Consider the following 19,937-nt stretch of genomic DNA (forward strand, 5'->3'; position numbering starts at 1 on the left):
CATGATGGTTCCCGTTTATTTCTCTGCAGCCGATCACTTGCCATCTAACCACGTGACTGATACAGCTGGTCTGAGCCTTAGCAGTTAAGCCTGTATGATCAGCACAAGACCGTGGAGGCCAGTGATTAGCTACAGCGGTCGTGTGGTTAGAGGGCACGTGATCGGTCTCAAGATGAGATGAGAGAATATCCCGAAAATCTTTTCCGGAATTTGTAAATAAAAGTTGAGGTAAATTGAAAATGTGTTTATTATGCTCCAAGGGGTCTCTCCAGACCCCAAGCAAAATAAATAGCAGGCTGGGAAAGGGTTAAAACATGATTAAAGATCATACTCACCTACCATTGGCCCACCCCTAACCTGTCCTGCCCCCGCAGTTCCCTGGCCCATCCTTCCCTTCCTGGAGAAGAGTCTTCAGTCCTGATACTCTGGCACTGCGGTCTGCGGCGCACTTTATTAACATCATGAATGTCCATTGTGCCATTGCCCCCCACGTGACCACTTTAGGGCTAGTAAGTCTCAAGATTCAGACTGAACATTTATCTGAAGACCAAACAGAAGCGAGTAGGGGACCAGGTGGGGGCTGCAGTGACAGGACATCTCAGGGTTGGGCCGAGGACAGATGAGTATAATAGCTTATTATTATTTAACCTTTCTAATATTTTTTACATGTTTCATTGACCTTGTAATTACAAGTAGACCAGTGGGGGTCTGAGTCCTGGTTGCTCAACCCCCACCCCCTTTTCCACTAACCCTCCCAAGAGGTGCCCAGCACAGCAGACAGGAGCTCACAGCTCCTATCTGAGTGGTCACACAGAGCTGGGTACTGATTCGTGAGGAGAAACAGAGCATTGATGCTGGAGTAGGGGGCAAGTTAAGCAAGTAACTTTTTCTTTTTGTATTACTTGTTATATACACATTAGTATAATTTGAAGGGTGTGATGTGAATGTCTAAGTTAACAAGTGTTCAGTAGTCTTTAAAGGTGTGGTCTTATCACAGACACCCCTATAGTATACTCTATGGGGAGGGGAGTCCAGACAGAACAACTCCTTTTGTCGGGATATCTAGTAGCATTTTCCTGGTGTGCTGTCCTCTATTTGTCCACCTGTACCTGAACCAAAGAAGAACCATAGAAAAGCAAAACAGTTCTGCTTGAAGAAATTTTATTCGGATCCAAAGGAAACATCAATATATTTTACAAACAACGTTTCGGGTACAATAATGCTTCCTCAGGGAAATGTGTAGATTATGAAAAGGATATGAAAGACCATCGGGAAGCTGTCATCCATTTGTGGAATGATGGAGAATTAGATTTCCACTATGGTCTATCACATCCTTCTAAGGAACCTACCGGTACTAACTACCTACCAACACTTACACTTGAGGAAGGGGCCAATATAAGCAAAACATTGCCTATACAATTTATATGTTATCTTCTTTGCATCTATGAGCAGAATTAGTGTTCTGTTCTTTGTTTAAACCCCTAAAAAATGTGAGCCACCGTGGAAACTTCTCACCATGGTGCCAACTTCCACTCTTGGAAGCAGGTGCCAGTTTTCCCAAAGGCTACATTTGTTAATAAGCGGCCTGTCCTGATAAAGGATGAACATGGTGCCAGGTTTCCAGGTGCAGCTATGAAGTTCTGTCAACGTTTTCCAAAACCTTAAGAAAAAGTGGCACATGTACTTCCTAAATCTTATGAAGTTATGCCTTAGTCTATACAATATTGCCTATACACTAATCAAACAGTTTCCACCAGAATTCACAATTTTTGTGCAACTCGATTTACGCCAGTCCCAACTAGCTTTGACAACTTTGTAAATGGTCAGAGCTTAGCCATGAGGCGGCTTGGAAAAGTGTATAATGATTGATGCCACAAAAATGGCGCAAATTACAATAGAAATGGCAATTAAGAGATGCACCAAAATCATTAAGAGGCACACTCTTCAAAATTAATTTTCTGTATCTCCCTCCAGTGTTCCCTTCATAGAGACTGGTGTTAAAACGCCAGAGTTGATGAATTGGGAAATATGTCTATACAGTAATGCAGGATATCGCCATTCTTAGACCCCACAGGGCATCTAACGTGTTATTTTCCTAAATTGTAACCAGACTGACAACTGCGTTCCGGAAATAAAGAAGACGCTTTGTAAGATGAACCTTAAGCCCAGTCATGGAAAATCTGCTGCCGAAGAAGCAGCAAAAATATTGGAGAAACAGCACGTAGAAAAGATCATCATTTTCTTAAAGAAATCCTTTAAAGACCAGCAGAACCAGATGTCACTAAATGAGATGCAGACTCAACTGAAGGAAGAACACGGCGCATTAACGGAGCAGATGGTAACCTTAGTATTTGTGCCCAGTGATCGCCGGGGTTCACTTTTATCCATTTGTTCTGTATGCATTGCTGTATTTATAGACATGGAGGGGATTTACTAAGAATAATGTTTCACATCCAGTCTTAAAACGCAGCCCCCTGGTGTAAGATGCATTACATTTATAAAGAGGAGGACATATCTTAATACATGTGCCACATTTTGGCCACAGTAACTGAAATCTTTGCCAGTTATGTGTTGGCATATATTTCCTCTTCGTTCTATTCCATTTTATAACCTGAATTAGAGAGACTATGATGTCCCTGGACACTATGAATCCTCACTTTTTAGAAAGATTGCTAAAGCTGTGTAAGATTAAAAATAAGTAGCTTTTTTGTGCACCAAAATTTGGCACTTTGTTTTCCACCAGAAAACCAAGGGAAACTGCCTCATAAATCTCTCCCTTTGGTTATCTTGTAAGAGGGTTGACAATGACTGCCCTGCTAACCCTCTTCCAAGACAGACTGGCTCTTTGATTTGTGAGCTTGCAGGTCAGTTGCGGAGGTATTGTGGAGCACGTAGGAGCTAAAGCCCTTGACATGTAAATGGGAAGAGGGCGTATCGTAAGTGGTGTCCACCCCAAAGTTTTACTTGGGAGATTACCTCTGTGATTACTTGGATGGAGAAAGCCATGACTTCCCAAAACAAGAGGAAGAGACCACCCGGAGAGTGAGGGTGAGGAGCCGGAAGTTAAGAGAGATCATTGTATCCCCTTTGTATCCCCCAAGAGGTCTTTGTGTATGTGGATGATGATGAGTTTGCCTCCAAGATAATGAAACGTGTGGTCAAGTAGGAGTTTGTTACCTAGAACATGTGAGTGAATTAGAAAGACTGAAGACACTTGAGCCAAAGAAGACCTAGAAGAAGAGCCTCTCATAGAGAGCAGTGGACGAACGCAGACGCGTGTCCTATAATTCTGTGGCCGAGAGAGGGTATGAGTTTTTAGAGGAGAATTGCAAAGACTGGAAAAATACGTCAGATGTTGCGGTGACATTAAGGCCAAGTTCCTCATCTGAGTAAAGTTCTGTCAAAGAACCTTAAAAAGTCAAAAGGGCAAGACAGGTTTGACAGATAGTCATCTATACCGAATAATGGCCCCACATAGCCCTCCATACAGTATAATGGCCCCACATAGTCCTGCAAACAGAATAATGGGCCCCACATAGTCCTCCATACAGTATAATAGCCCCCACATAGTCCTCCATACAGTATAATAACCCCCACATAGTCCTCCATATAGAATAATGGGCCCCACATAGTCCTCCATACAGTATACATACAGGATTCTTCATTGAAAGTAGGTTATGACCAGAGGAAGAACTTGTAGCTCCTGGACCCCAATGTTCCATTTTTAATCCTGGTACTGCATTTTCTTATGTGGGGCCCATTATACTGTATGGAGGACTATGTGGAGCCCATTATACTGTATGGAGGACTATGTGGGGCTCATTATACTGTATGGAGGACTATGCGGGGCCATTATACTGCATAGAGGAATATGTGGGGCCATTATACTGTATGAAGGACTATGTGGGGCCCATTATTCTGTATGGAGGACTATGTGTGGCCCATTATACTCTATGGAGGACTGTGTGGGACCATTATACTGTATGGAGGACTATGTGGGGCCCATTATTCTGTATGGAGGACTATGTGGGACCATTATTATGTATGGAGGACTATGTGGGGCCCATTATTATGTATGGAGGACTATGTGGGGCCCATTATTCTGTATGGAGGACTATGTGGGGCCCATAATTGTGTATGGAGGACTATGTGGGGCTATTATACTGTATGGAGCACTGTGTCTGGCCCATTATTCCATATGGAGGACTATGTGGGTCCATTATTCTGTATGGAGGACAATGTGGGGCCCATTATTCTGTATGGAGGACTATGTGGGGCCCATTATACTGTATGAAGGACTATGTGGGGCCCATTATACTGTATGGAGGACTCTTTTGGGCCCATTATACTGTATGAAAGACTATGTGGGCCCATTATACTGTATGAAGGACTATGTGGGGCCCATTATACTGTATGGAGGACTATGTTGGGCCCATTATACTGTATGGTGGACTATATGGGCCCATTATACTGTATGGAGGACTATGTGGGGCCCATTATTCTATATGGAGGACTATGTGGGGGCTATTATACTGTATGGAGGACTATGTGGGGCTATTATACTGTATGGAGGACTATGTGGGGCCCATTATTCTGTACGGAGAGGACTATGTGGGGCCATTATACTGTATGGAGGGCTATGTGGGGCCATTATTCTGTATAGAGGACTATGTGGGTCCATTATACTGAATGGAGGACTATGTGGGCCCCATTATACTGTATGGAGGACTATGTGGGGCCTATTATACTGTATGGATGGCTATGTGGGCCCCATTATTCTGTATGGAGGACTATATGGGGCCCATTATACTGTATGGAGGACTGTATGGGACCATTATACTGTATGGAGGACTATGTGGGGCTCATTATACTGTATGGGGGACTATGTGGGGCCATTATACTTCATAGAGGAATATGTGGGGCCATTATACTGTATGAAGGACTATGTGGGGCCCATTATTCTGTATGGAGGACTATGTGGGTCCATTATTCTGTATGGAGGACAATGTGGGGCCCATTATTCTGTATGGAGGACTATGTGGGGCCCATTATACTGTATGAAGGACTATGTGGGGCCCATTATACTGTATGGAGGACTCTTTTGGGCCCATTATACTATATGAAGGACTATGTGGGCCCATTATACTGTATGAAGGACTATGTGGGGCCCATTATACTGTATGGAGGACTATGTTGGGCCCATTATACTGTATGGTGGACTATGTGGGCCCATTATACTGTATGGAGGACTATGTGGGGCACATTATTCTATATGGAGGACTATGTGGGGGCTATTATACTGTATGGAGGACTATGTGGGGCTATTATACTGTATGGAGGACTATGTGGGGCCCATTATTCTGTACGGGGAGGACTATGTGGGGCCATTATACTGTATGGAGGGCTATGTGGGGCCATTATTCTGTATAGAGGACTATGTGGGTCCATTATACTGAATGGAGGACTATGTGGGCCCAATTATACTGTATGGAGGACTATGTGGGGCCTATTATACTGTATGGATGGCTATGTGGGCCCCATTATTCTGTATGGAGGACTATATGGAGCCCATTATACTGTATGGAGGACTGTGTGGGACCATTATACTGTATGGAGGACTATGTGGGGCTCATTATACTGTATGGAGGACTATGTGGGGCCATTATACTTCATAGAGGAATATGTGGGGCCATTATACTGTATGAAGGACTATGTGGGGCCCATTATTCTGTATGGAGGACTATGTGACGCCCATTATACTATATGAAGGACTATGTGGGGCCCATTATTCTGTATGGAGGACTATGTGGGGCCCATTATTCTGTATGGAGGACTATGCGGGGCCATTATACTGCATGGAGGAGTATGTGGGGCCATTATTCTGTATGAAGGACTATGTGGGGCCCATTATTCTGTATGAAGGACTATGTGGGGCTCATAATTGTGTATGGAGGACTATGTGGGGCTATTATACTGTATGGAGGACTATATGGGGCCCATTATTCCATATGGAGGACTATGTGGGGCCATTATTCTGTATGGAGCACTATGTGGGGCCCATTATTCTGTTTGGAGTACTATGTGGGGCCCATTATACTGTATGGAGGACTATGTGGGGCCCATTATACTGTATGTAGGACTATGTGGGGCCCATTATACTGTATGGAAGACTATGTGGGGCTATTATACTGTATGGAGCACTATGTGGGGCCCATTATTCCATATGGAGGACTATGTGGGGCCATTATTCTGTATGGAGCACTATGTGGGGCCCATTATTCTGTATGGAGTACTATGTGGGGCCCATTATACTTTATGGAGGACTATGTGGGGCCATTATACTGTATGGAGGACTATGTGGGGCCCATTATTCTGTATGGACGACTATGTGTGGCCCATTATTCTGTATGGAGGACTATGTGGGCCCCATTATTCTGTATGGAGGATTATGTGAGGCCCATTATTCTATATGGAGAACTATGTGGGTCTCATTATTCTGTATGGAGGACAATGTGTGGCCCATTATTCTGTATAGAGGACTATGTGGGGCCCTTCATGCTGTATACTGGTTGGCCCTCGACTTTGTCCAAGTTTTTCATTTTGGCCCTCTGTGTGTTTAAGTTTGACATCCCTGCGTTAGAGCAACAAGAATATTTTAATTAAACCCCCTCAGTACCAAGACATCCAAAGAAGCCGGTATAAACCCCTTAATATCTTTAGACCACTAGTAATGTTGGTATTAACCCAGGATCTACAGGTAAGGCCATGGACTCAAAATCAGACTTTTACACACCTGTCCCGGGTCTGGGCTCTGCTCCCTACACCCCGGTCCGCTAAACTTTCTTGTGATCCACATCAGGCTTTGCAAGTAGTCCACCATGCTCCCATGTGTTGAGCTTCCTAGACCTATAATGTCTCCCATGATCTACACCTGTAGCTTGGTATTAAGACTTTTAGTTTGTCTGTGCACAGTTCTCTTTCTGCGGTCTGCAGGACGTCTCTTGGCTGCCTGTGGCTTCCAGTACCTCTGCTGCTTGTCTGCGGTCAATCAGATGTATTCGTTCTGCCTGCTGCTTCCAGTACCTCTGCAACCTGTCTATGGTATTCCTAGACCTCTGCTACGTGTCCGCCTGCGGCTCCAAGGATGTCCTCTTGTCCTCCTGCGGCTTCCAGTACCTCTGCTACTTGACTGTGGTCTTCAGGATGTCTTCTGGCCGCCTGCGGCTTCCAGTACCTCAGTTATTTGTCTGCCTATAGCTTTCAGTACCTCTGCTAACAGTCTCCTGTCTGCTATCTGTGTCCGGCGTGCCTCACCTGTCTGCTTCACTCAGTGAGCCCTTGACACAGACCCACTCTTTACCGGTATTTCTTGGTGGCAGCTGATGAAGGTCTCTGTGGCTAGTACTAATATACGGGGTCCTTTGGGTTGACATTGTGGTTTTCACTGTTTTTTAGGTCAACATTGGTGTTGAGGGTGGTGCCTAGGTATTAAAGGACAGGACACCTTCCATATGTTACTATGGCTTTGTGAGCACTTTACTTATTGTCTTAGCAAAGTCGCTGACTTATAAAAAATAATATTATTTCTATTATATCTTCTTAGCTGCAAGAAGAAAATACCTTATCGCTGCAAGAGATGTCAACGTGTCCAGACACCAAGAGCCATGTGGACCATGCTGTGTGCTTTGTCCTATATCAGAGGCACTTCCGCCAGACCGTAGTCCTTCTACTAGAAGTTTTCAAAGCCCAACAGAGGGAGGAGTATGATAATAGTCTTGTCGCTGTGAGTACTCAAGACAAAAAAAACTCCATTAAAGAGACCACAAAATTGTAGTACTCTCCCCCAACATGGTGTGCATATAAAACATAACTTACATATCCAAAAGTCCTCACCGTTGTCTTAGAGACTGACACCATCTCCTCTCTAACCACATGAGTCTTCAGAAGTATGAAGGTCAGGCCTCCTCATCTTCTTCTGTGACATCACCACAGTATATATATTTAGAGACACTTGCTTCCTAAATGCAAAGTTCCTAAATAGTTTTTATTAAAAATATTCTTCTATTTTGCTTTCTTCTTATACCTACTGCTTTTCAGAAATGTTATGGATCCATCAGTGCTCCGGCTCCTTTTTTCTGATGGCTCTGGCTTAATAGCAGGGAGAGGGCTGTACCCATATCTCTAGTGGAAAGGGGAGAAAACATCTATAGTCTCATATAAGGCAGAGAAAATGGCTACAGATAAGGAGGAACGTAAGTAAAGAGGAAATCAGTGCAGGGTAGAAGCTGTGCTGATATATGAGCTATTGAAGATAACAGCACTCTGGATACACAGAGACTTCACATCCAGCCTGTATTACTGACAGAGACACTCACTCAAGATTTACATCTGAAACTTGGATCAGTCTACAAACTGTATATCAGGGGGTCTGAAAATGAATAAAGGAATAAAAATTGCCGACTAAAACTTAGTGAAATTTTATTAACTAAAGGTAACCACTAAAATATGTAAAAAAAAAAAAAATCCACGTCAAAAGTTTACATAGTTTTTTTTTTTTTTTAAGGTTGAAGGAAGACTAAGTCCATCTAGTTTAAGGCAAACCTTTTTTCACCTTACTGCTAGTCATCACTGTAAACCAAAAGGCCCCAGGAGTGCCACCATAATGCTCTGCGGTGCTCCACAATGGCTTGGTGGAAAGCATTAATTATAATCAGTAAGTGACACAAATGCTACTACATTTGCCTGTGGATGGTGTAACAGGCATGCGGATGAGATTTAACCAAACTTTATCCATATGCAACAGAAATTTTTCCGCACTGATATAGACCAGCTGTGCAAATTTTGAAATCCGCAGCAAGCCTTTTTCTGTTGCAGCTTTATGAGTTGTTGTGGATTTTCCCCATTGACTTCAAATGGGAATTTAAAATCTGCTACTAAATCCTAGTGCTGTCGATTCTGTTGTGGATTATCTGCAGAACATGTAGTTTTTTAGCTAATTATTTTGCCTTATTTCGTCCAGTTTCTGCAGGAAAATCAGCACCAAAATCTGCACAATTTAGTTCCAATTTCTTTGCGGATTTTTGTGGCTATGCTACGGAAAGTTTCTGCAGTAAAATCGAACCCATGTGAACTTATCCTAACTTGAGACTTTATATCTATAACTGTACAACACTTAATCTTCAAGGGTCAAGAAGAAATTCTCAATCTATTCAACAACAAAACAGAAGCCAAATTATTACTCATGGATCTGCAGCAAGTGATAAAGAGAATCCGGCTAAGAGAGCGCCACCTGGGGGAGATCGCTGGCGGCCTGAAGGAGTTCTGCTCTGACAAGGTAGCCATCGCTTTATCTGTCAGGGTTCCTTCTCGTTCTCGTTCCATTGCGTTGTTTTTTCAAAGTCTAATTTGCACGATTGTGTCCCAGATAGGTCTAGGCCTCATACACAAGGGCTCTTAAAGATCCAAAAAGTTGCATTTAAAGGAATTTAGAGGATAGATGATAAATGTATGATCACCGTGGGTCTGACTGCTGGGACCACACCAATCACAAGAACAGTGCCTGCATATGGTAGTGTGCATATGTCACCTCTGCTCTATTCACTTCTATAGGTCTGTGATAGTATCACGCATCCGCACTACCACTGCGTAGACCCATAGAAGTGAATGGAGCTGTAGTCAAGCATACGCACTACTATTACATAGACCCATAGAAGTGAATGGAGCAGAGGTCATGCATGCGCACTACTACTAAGTAGACCCCTATAAGTGAGTGGAGCAGAGGTCATGCATACACACTACCACTTTTTAGACTCATAGAAGTGAATGGAGCAGTGGTCACGCATGCGCACTACCACTACGTAGACCCATAGAAGTGAATGGAGCAGTGGTCACGCATGCGCACTACCACTATGTAGACCCAGAGAAGTGAATGGAGCAGTGGTCAAGCATACGCACTACCGTTACATAGACCAATAGAAGTGATTAGAGCTGGGGTTACGCATGCGCACTACCACTACGTAGACCCAGAGACGTGAATGGAGCAGTGGTCACACATGTGAACTACCGCTACATAGACCAATAGAAGTGAATGGAGCAGTGGTCACGCATGCGCAATGCCAGTGCATGGGCCCATAGAAATTAATCGAGCGGTGACTCAGAGAAGTGAATGGAGCAGTGGTCACGCATACGTAATACCATTCCATAGACCCGTAGAAGCGAATGGATCTGTGGTCACGCTTGCGCACTACCTCTACATAGACCCATAAAAGTGAATGGAGCAGTGGTCACACATGCGTACTGCCATTGTATACCTACAGGGGACTTTTAGACCTGTGTTATCGTTTTCAGTGGGAATCCCGGTGGTCAGACCCTTTGGGGTGATTTTTTTTTTCCCTTGCGACGATACATTTATCATTTATCCTGCGGATGAGATTCACATTAGAAATGTTCTCTTGCATGATAACGCTCATTGCATCCACATTTTGCAGGTTCACATCCTTTCATGTGTGGAAGAAGCTCATTACTTGGAATATGAACTTCAAGCCTTTGTAAAACAGCAACTAAAATGCCTAAAGGAAGAACTGGAAGAATGTTCTCAGCCGGAGCAGCAGGTAAAAGTGTGGCCATAAATCACGTATTACATCTCAGAGCGGTTACACAGTAGTAGATAGTCCCCTAATACAAGGCAAATTCTTCAGGACCTGCTCCTGGACTTCAGTCCATTCACAGACTACAGGCTGTCATGTATAGAAGTCTGTAGTTTGTTAATAAACATGATTTTATCATACTCTGTCGGGAGGCGTCTACACTATGTGTCTGTGTCAACTCAGTCATCATGATGTGAACAGCAACCTGTGAGCCAAGAGCTACTGATCCTTCAAGGAACATGTCACCTTCATTGATAAGTGCGGCGAGAAATGGGGTGTGAAGAAAGTGAGGAATCGGGCAGAGAGGGTGTAACATCCTAAAGGGGCAAGGTTGTTATATCAGAAGTATCTATCCTCACAGAATCTGTCGAAGTATGATACTAAGTTAGAAATGACCACGAAGGGTGAAATCTTCTATTGTAGATTAATTTCATGTGTTTTATTTCGAAGTCTGTTGTAGAGGAAAAAAATTGTCTAAAGAGTTTACAGGAAAAGCAAGTAGAGGTAGAACAAGCTCACCGAAAGCAGATCTCTGAAGAGAATCTTAAACTCCAAGACCAGCTGGAACGTGGAGAACTCAATGGCTGGATGAAACAGGTATTGTGGTGTTTGTCTTGCTGGCTGTTACGACCTGCTGCAAACATGATTGATAGGCATCCAGACAGCAGCTTCCTCATGGGCTGTGGCCTCCAGGTAACTAATAATCTTGGGTTTGCAACTGCACCCGCCTTTTTCATACCCCACCAAAGATTTTCTATACCTTTAAACTCAGTTGACTGTGATGGCCTTTCAAGACTCTTCCAAGACTTCTGAAACCAAGCCTTGGTGAGCTGTGTGAGCTGTCCTTGGGGTCATTGTGATGATAGAAGGTCCAATAATGCCCAAGCTGCAGCGTTTTCACAGAAAGCATGACGTTTCTCCTAAGATTTCCTCACAATTTATTGAATGTATCTGGACTTTCAAAACCTGCAGGTATCCAGAACCAGAGGAAGCAAAGTATCCCCAGAGCATCAGTGAGCCACCGCCATGCTTCACTGTAGGCATCAATGAGTCACGACCATGCTTCACTGTAGTTATCACCGACCACCACCATGCTTCACTGTATGCATCAACAAACCACCATCATGCTTCACTGTAGGCATCAATGAGTCACCGCCATGCTTCACTGTAGGCATCACTAGGCCACAACCATGCTTCACTGTTGACATCACCAAGCCACGGCCATTCTTCACTGTAGGCATCAACAAGCCACCACTATGCTTTACTGTAGGCATCAATTAACCACCGCCATCCTTCACTGTAGGCATCACAGAGCCACCACCATGTTTCACTGTAGGCATCAACAAGCCACCACCATGCTTCACTGTAGGCATCAATGAGCCACAGCCGTACTTCACTGTAGGCATCACTGAGTCACCGCCATGCTTCACTGTAGGCATCAATGAGTCACCACTATGCTTCACTGTAGGCATCAATGAGCCATCACCATGCTACACTGTAGGCATCACCGAGCTGCCACCATTCTTCACTGTAGGCATCAACAAGCAACTACCATACTTCACCACAGGCATCAATGAGCCACCACTATGATTCACTGTGGCCTATTTATATGGATTTTAGCATACAGAGCTGACTATTCTTGTGTTTTTGGAGCAGAAGATGTGATGTTTTGGAATACAGACATGGAGGCTTTCAGCATTTATTATATGTCTTACTGTGCAAACTGAAATCTCAGTACCTGCCAAATCTGCTGTGAGTCTTGTGCAGTCACTCAAGAATTTCTGACCACGTGTCTCCTCAGAGACATCGAGGTCATGTAGCCGGTGTTCTAATAGCAATGAACTTTTGACCTCAGCTTCCTTTATGAACATTCAATCCCTTTGTATTTTCTTGCACCCTCCCCATCGTTTTTGCAAAGAAATAATCTCTTAATGTTTAACAACTCAAGAAAATTAGTGACCGGGAGGCCATTATCTATGGGGAATGAGCTAAGATTCCTCAGGAATTCTGGTGTCTGGCTGTTATGACCTGCTGCAAACGTGTGATGCATGGCCAGAAAGGTTATACAAAGTGCTGAGAATGTTTATCATGAAAGGGTGAGTAATTCTGAGATCGTAGTTGTCAGTAAAAGTGGCATTTTGCCATTAAATTGTTCTGGTTTGATCGCAAACAGAAGAAAGTACGTAAATGTAGACAGATGGATATACTGTATATGAAATAGATATAAGATATAAATATAATACAGGCAGTCTATATGGCAGTAATGCAGCTTAAAATTCATATATTGAATATTTGCAGATATCTCGCTCAGAGCTGCTGATCTATTGATAGACGGATAGAGAGATGATACAGATATAAGATTGTTTCACCTCCCCTTTGTCCATATACGTTACAGAAACTCATTAGAGAGCATGATGAAACAATCGCATTTCTAGAAAAAACTCTTCAGCGAGACCGGGAGAAGCTGAATCTAAAATTAGAAGAAGAGCTGAGGATTAAGGAGAGACTTGTAAATGTCGGCCGCCGCCATCACAACGTGGAGACAGATATGCCAACAACCAGAAAGATGAACCAACCAAACAATGACCAGAAGATCCTGTCCTTAATGACCTACCGTAAGTATTTCTTATTGGTTTTAATTAAACATGGAAAAAACTAGATGCGTCGGTTCATGGTCTTAACTGTCCAAATAACATTACGCAGCCCACTGACGTGTTTGTGTTAGTAAATATTTGCATTCCTCATAATATAGCATAATCAATGCAAATATTTGCTAAAGCGGTGGCCGTGGACTACCAACACGACCGCTGCTTTAGTAAATAATTGCATTTAAAATCCAGTACCAGGCATCAACAAGCTACCACCATGCTTCACTGTTAGCATCAATGAGCCACCACCATGCTTCAATGTAGGCATCACCGAGCCACCACCATACTTCACCGTATGCATCAACAAGCCACCACCATGTTTCACTGTAGGCATCACCGAGCCACCACCATACTTCACCGTATGCATCAACAAGCCACCACCATGCTTCACTGTAGGCATCAACTAGCTACCACCATGCTTCACTGTAGGCATCAACAAGCTACCACTATGCTTCACTTTAGGCATCAACAAGCTACCACCATGCTTCACTGTAGGCATCACTAAGCCGCCAAAATGCTTCAATGTAGGCTTCCCTGAGCCACCACCATGTTTCACTGTAGGCATCCCTGAGCCACCACCATGCTTCACTGTTGGCATCAACAAGCTATCAACATGCTTCACTGTAGGATTCAACAAGCTACCACCATGCTTCACTGTAGGCATCACCAAGCCACCACCATGCTTCATCGTCGGCATAAACAAGCCAGCTCCATAATAATAATTTTTTATTTATATAGCGCCAACATATTCCGCAGAACTTTAAAATTAAGCCTGGACATGTACAGACAATAAATTCAATACAAGGTAAGACAGTTCAAACAGTTACATTAGGAGTGAGGTCCCTGCTCGCAAGCTTACAATGTACAAGCCTCTCCATGTAGTCTTCGCCAGTTTTAAAGTCATTCACACATTTCCTACATGCTGGGCAAGTGTTTTCCAAATTTTTTCTAATTTTGGGTAATGCAAATATTTACTAACACAGACACGTCAGTGGGGTATGTAACGTTATTTGAATTTTAGCCCTACGAGCCCCCTATTACCTGCCAGAATCTCCGGTGCCTCTTCTGATTAGTGTCAGAAAAACACACTTTGGTCAGACCTTGCAGCTCTCTGGCGCCCCCTTATCCTGCTGATCAAACACGGTATTGACCGAGGATAAGCACGGGCGCAGCTGCTCTAATTTATGTCGACTATTGCGGCACGTGATGTGACAGGACGTATATATACCAGCAGTTCCTTCCAGGAACGTATATATACCTCCGACCAGCCACCCTCAAACCACAATATCACATAAATACTGGTATACTGCCACCACCGATCGCTTATCAGGTGGATCGGGTACCCGTTAGGTAACGTGAATTAGCGGGTGAGGAACGTGTTTGCTCGACATAGGACAAGAAGAACGAAGCTGGTAAATAATAATGATTTACTCCCAAAAGTGGGTAGTGTTTACAAAAGATATACAAGATATTATAAAAGAGACAATGTACATATATGCATAAACAGTTATTAAAATAAAAGGGATAAGTAATAGCAAAACCTGCGCCACGAGGTGATGGTCTCAGATTCTGTGGGGGGGACGGCTCCCCGGAAATTAGATGTGATTCTTCCACGCAGCGAGGAGGGCATGCGTCTGACATCCAGGGGCAAGAATGACTTAAAATGGCCGTTCTGTTTTTTTGTAAGGGGCCAAAACCTTAGGAGACACCCATGGTGTTTACCTCACACGGGGGCTCAGTTTTGTGAACCCACCCAGCTGCATAAGACCTAGAAATCCTTCATATTTCATATCTTGGTGTGGGGGGGGTCCCACATCCAAGATGGAGACATCATGTTTGCCGTCACTAATATTCATGAAGATGGATATTAAATATGATATCTCTATGACGCTCAGAAGCTCAGAACCCATTTTCCGGGCTTCCGGTGGTCTCCTAGTCACGAAAACCACACCATCACAATTGGAAAAAGGTGACCATCTCAAAAATGTGGTCCCTGTGTTTGTGACAGTCATGTGCATTATTAAAATCGACATTAAACGTTTGTACAGTTAAACAATAGGATTGGAGGGAAAAAATCCAGGGTATACCAGTATGCTTGCTCTGGGCTGAGGCTTTATGGCATCATAAAAATTCCTGGGTTGGGGGAAAGCAACAGTGAGTTCTATGTAAAACTCTTACAAATGAACAGGGGGGTGGAGATTTGAGACATCTCTCATTTTTTAAAACTAGGACAAAAATACATTTTGCCTGACAATTAGTATCGACTCAGCATGATGCCATGAGTGTGTCACACCGCAACCATGATGTTGCACAAAATCACTGGTCAGAAGAGGCACCAGGGATGCCGTTATGTAGGAGGAGGTTCGCAGCGCTTTGGTCTGGTGGCGATAGACTGGAGACCTGTCTGCAGAACCGGGGTCCTGCGTATTATTGTGTTCTACTTGCAATGAATTTTCTCCTGATGTTCTTTCATGTCCTAGATATAAATATATTCCATCAAACAGAACAAATTGCAGCAGTGAGGACAACACTTCTGAGCCCCTGCTTGTTCTCCTCTGTGCTTCCTCCAGGTACAATAGCGTTACATTGTATCCCTATACACGGAAAGTTCTGAAATCATTTTATATTGTAAGAATCACAAATCACATTCTTTTTATTAAACCTTCACTGCCTTTTTGCAATTTTACTTTATGATCAGATTCAACAAAAAGGTGAAATGCTGTTGACGGATCTTATAATGCTTTATTTTTATTTGAACTATGGTTCTCATCTGTAACCTTTATCTCTGTTCTCCATCATCTCCTAAACTGATTCATGATCACATCAAAGCAGGGGTGTAAGGATTGTGGATGCAGAGGCTGCAATCATGCTAGTGTCCTTGAATCTAGGAAGGTGCAAAAGGTTCATTTGGCCCATATGAGAAGACTGTGATAATTAAGGGCCCTGTTGGAGATTTTTCATTGGGACCTAAAAGTTCAACTTTCATGTAGTCATAACTTTGCATAGAAGATGGTTCAGGAGAAGAGAGACAAGAGATGCAGACCTGAAAAAGAGATCACTGATGCATGCACTGGTAACTCATTCTACAGTCTGCTATGTACAGTGATACATAGCGGATATAGAAGGCAAAGGACCCAATTCATTAACACTGGTGTTATATATTGCCATCTTAATTAAGGAGTGTTTTGGAGGAGAATGCACCGAATTCATTAAAAGGAGCACACCAATTGATAAAGTCAGTGCATCTTCTCACTGGTATTCGTCTCCATGCGCCTTTCCAGAAAAGTTGCTCCATTCAGGGAGTTCAGAAACATTTCTGGAGTAAGAAACGCCGGCACTTTTTTTTAATTCTATGGGCGGGCGTAGTCATGGTCTACCAGTCCATGCACTGCTCTGACGACTGGAATCAAGCAGCTGCAGGGCAGATATGTTTATTTTCTCCCTGTAGCCGCTGCTCCAGTAATCTGGCCAGGCATGATTTTAACGCTATCAACCTGAAGATTAACCCTATATCTGCTGGGAAATAGCATTTCTGGACGTGACAGGTTTCCTTTTAAATAAAAATTTTCACAATGAAAAATTACCCTGAACTAATATAATGTGCAGACAGCAGAGTTATAGTTGCTATGTCTTAACTCATTTACCCTCCCCAGTAAGGGAGGTTCGCTGGGCTCCAATCCGGCCCATTCTGTAATGCGTCCAAATATGACAGCTGGACCTGTAGGTGCCACGCACACTGCTGCCAGCTATAAGGACTGTGTGATGCAGAGGAACAGTTGTATCTGCTGCTGAATATATTGAATATATTAGTAATTATTTCTTACTGTAATTGGGGTGTAGAAGCAGAGCAGTTACCCAGATGTTAATCACATGTTCGCTTTGCAGATGGGAATGATTGCAAAATTGTGGAGGCGTCACCGCTGCTAACTCTGCTGAAAGAGGTGGACGGTCAGCTACGAGCCAGGGCCCAGAGCGCCAAACTGCTGCAGAGCGGCAAGAACCTGGGTATTTATACCTGTCATTTCCATGATATTGTATTCTCCTTTCTTTATTGCAATATAGAAAGGTTTGGAAAAGCAGAATGAGAAATGTGTAATGTGATATAAGAAGGCACGAGGTGAGCGGAGCATGTAAATAAGAAGATGTTCAACGTCAGCATTAATGGGGTCTTCCCATCCATGACATGGCTAGAGTCCATATATTCTTCACACCTGGGAAGTCCAGAGCTTTCCTGGTTCCATAACTTGAAAACACCAGAGCCACTCTTCCACCAACACCAGTGCCACTCTTCCACCAACACCAGTGCCACTCTTCTACCAACACCAGTGCCACTCTTCTACCAACACCAGAGCCACTCTTCTACCAACACCAGAGCCACTCTTCCACCAACACTAGAGCCACTATTCCACCAACACCAGAGCCACTCTTCCACCAACACCAGAGCCACACCTTCTACCAACACCAGAGCTACACCTTCTACCAACACCAGAGCCACTCTTCCACCAACACCAGAGCCACTCTTCCACCAACACCAGAGCCACACCTTCTACCAACACCAGAGCCACACCTTCCACCAACACCAGAGCCACTCTTCCACCAACACCAAGGACACCAGCCCTTGGTGCCCAAACTGCTATGACAACCTTTTTGCATCCTCACTGCTACTTCGTCAATCCATCCTGTCATCCCCCCAAGCCTCAAAGCAACCCCCATGATAATGACTATTAAAAGATAAAAATATACATATACAGTTATATGAAAAAGTTTGGGCACCCCTATTAATCTTAAGCTTAATGTTTTATAAAAATTGGTGTTTTTGCAACAGCTATTTCAGTTTGATCTATGTAATAACTGTTGGACACAGTAATGTTTCTGCCTTGAAATGAGGTTTATTGTACTAACAGAAAATGTGCAATCTGCATTCAAACAAAATTTGACAGGTGCATAAGTATGGGCACCTCACCAGAAAAGTGACATTAATATTTAGTAGATCCTCCTTTTGCAAAAATAACAGCCTCTAGTCGCTTCCTGTAGCTTTTAATGAGTTCCTGGATCCTGGATGCAGGTACTTTTGACCATTCCTCTTTACAAAACAATTCCAGTTCAGTTAAGTTTGATGGTCGCTGAGCATGGACAGCCCTCTTCAAATGATCCCACAGATGTTCAATGATATTCAGGTCTGGGGACTGGGATGGCCATTCCAGAACATTGCAATTGTTCCTCTGCATGAATGCCTGAGTAGATTTGGAGCGGTGTTTTGGATCATTGTCTTGCTGAAAGATCCATCCCCTGCGTAACTTCAACTTTGTCACTGATTCTTGAACATTATTGTCAAGAATCTGCTGATACTGAGTGGAATCCATGCGTCCCTCAACTTTAACAAGATTCCCGGTGCCGGCATTGGCCACACAGCCCCAAAGCATGATGGAACCTCCACCAAATTTTACTGTGGGTAGCAAGTGTTTTTCTTGTAACGCTGTGTTTTTTTGCCGCCATGCATAACGGCTTTCAGTATGACCAAACAACTCAATCTTGGTTTCATCAGTCCACAGAACCTTCTTCCAAAAAGAAATTGGCTTCTCCAGTTGTGCTTTTGCATACCTCAGCCGACTCTGTTTGTGGCGTGCTTGCAGAAACGGCTTCTTTCGCATCACTCTCCCATACAGCTTCTCCATGTGCAAAGTGCGTTGTTTAGTTGACCGATGCACAGTGACACCATCTGCAGCAAGTTGATGCTGCAGCTCTCTGGAGGTGGTCTGAGGATTGTCCTTGACTGATCTCACCATTCTTCTTCTCTGCCTTTCTGATGTTTTTCTTGGCCTGCCACTTCTGGCCTTAGCAAGAACTGTCCCTGTGTTCTTCCATTTCCTTACTATGTTCCTCACTGTGGAAACTGACAGGTTAAATCTCTGAGACAGCTTTTTGTATCCTTCCCCTGAACAACTATGTTGAATAATCTTTGTTTTCAGATCATTTGACAGTTGTTTTGAGGAGCCCATAATGCCACTCTTCAGAGGAGATTCAGACAGGAGAACAACTTGCAAGTGGCCACTTTAAGCAGCTTTTCTCATGATTGCATACACCTGGCTCTGAAGTTCAAAGCTCAATGAGGTTACAAAACCAAAAAAAGTGCTTTAGTAAGTCAGTAAAAAGTAGGCAGAAGTATTTAAAGCAAGAAAATGATAAGGGTGCCCATACTTATTCACATGTCAAATTTTGTTTGAATGCAGATTGCACATTTTCTGTTAGTACAATAAACCTCATTTCAAGGCAGAAACATTACTGCGTCCAACAGTTATTACATATATCAAACTGAAATAGCTGTTGCAAAAACACCAATTTTTATAAAACATTAAGCTTAAGATTAATAGGGGTGCCCAAACTTTTTCATATAACTGTAAGAGTGGGTGGGTAAGGCTTTGTCACTAGCTTAAGATAGTAAAGGTTCTCCAGCCTTTTTCTATCATTTTTTGCCCTAGTGCCCCTCCGTTAGGCATCCAGACCTACCCCTACTCAATGCTAAGTTGACTCCTTTTCCACCTAACTTCCCTTCCCTATACACTCCAAACATTATTGATGCTGTTCTCCCCCTAAGCACTTCTTGCCACCAGTCCATTGTCCTACTTTTATGACATATTCCTCC

At 43.4% G+C, this 19,937-nt stretch overlaps 1 protein-coding gene across 2 annotated transcripts in view; it reads left to right on the forward strand.

The window, feature by feature from the left end:
- LOC141171619 (uncharacterized) overlaps positions 1 to 19,937 on the forward strand; it is a 157,859-nt gene that overhangs the window by 120,588 nt on the left and 17,334 nt on the right. The window contains exons 14-21 of one of the 2 annotated variants that reach the window (XM_073655289.1): positions 2,111 to 2,338; positions 7,604 to 7,783; positions 9,185 to 9,334; positions 10,488 to 10,610; positions 11,097 to 11,243; positions 13,042 to 13,261; positions 15,775 to 15,864; positions 17,180 to 17,299. In XM_073655289.1, the coding sequence (XP_073511390.1) occupies positions 2,111 to 2,338; positions 7,604 to 7,783; positions 9,185 to 9,334; positions 10,488 to 10,610; positions 11,097 to 11,243; positions 13,042 to 13,261; positions 15,775 to 15,864; positions 17,180 to 17,299 (1,258 nt within the window). The remainder of the gene's footprint in view (positions 1 to 2,110; positions 2,339 to 7,603; positions 7,784 to 9,184; positions 9,335 to 10,487; positions 10,611 to 11,096; positions 11,244 to 13,041; positions 13,262 to 15,774; positions 15,865 to 17,179; positions 17,300 to 19,937) is intronic. The other variant, XM_073655290.1, reaches the window with a different exon arrangement.

Source organism: Phyllobates terribilis, unplaced genomic scaffold (assembly GCF_046119375.1).
Source record: "Phyllobates terribilis strain yellow unplaced genomic scaffold, ASM4611937v1 Scaffold_12__6_contigs__length_324123572, whole genome shotgun sequence".
In the NCBI taxonomy this organism is placed as follows: Eukaryota; Metazoa; Chordata; class Amphibia; order Anura; family Dendrobatidae; genus Phyllobates; species Phyllobates terribilis.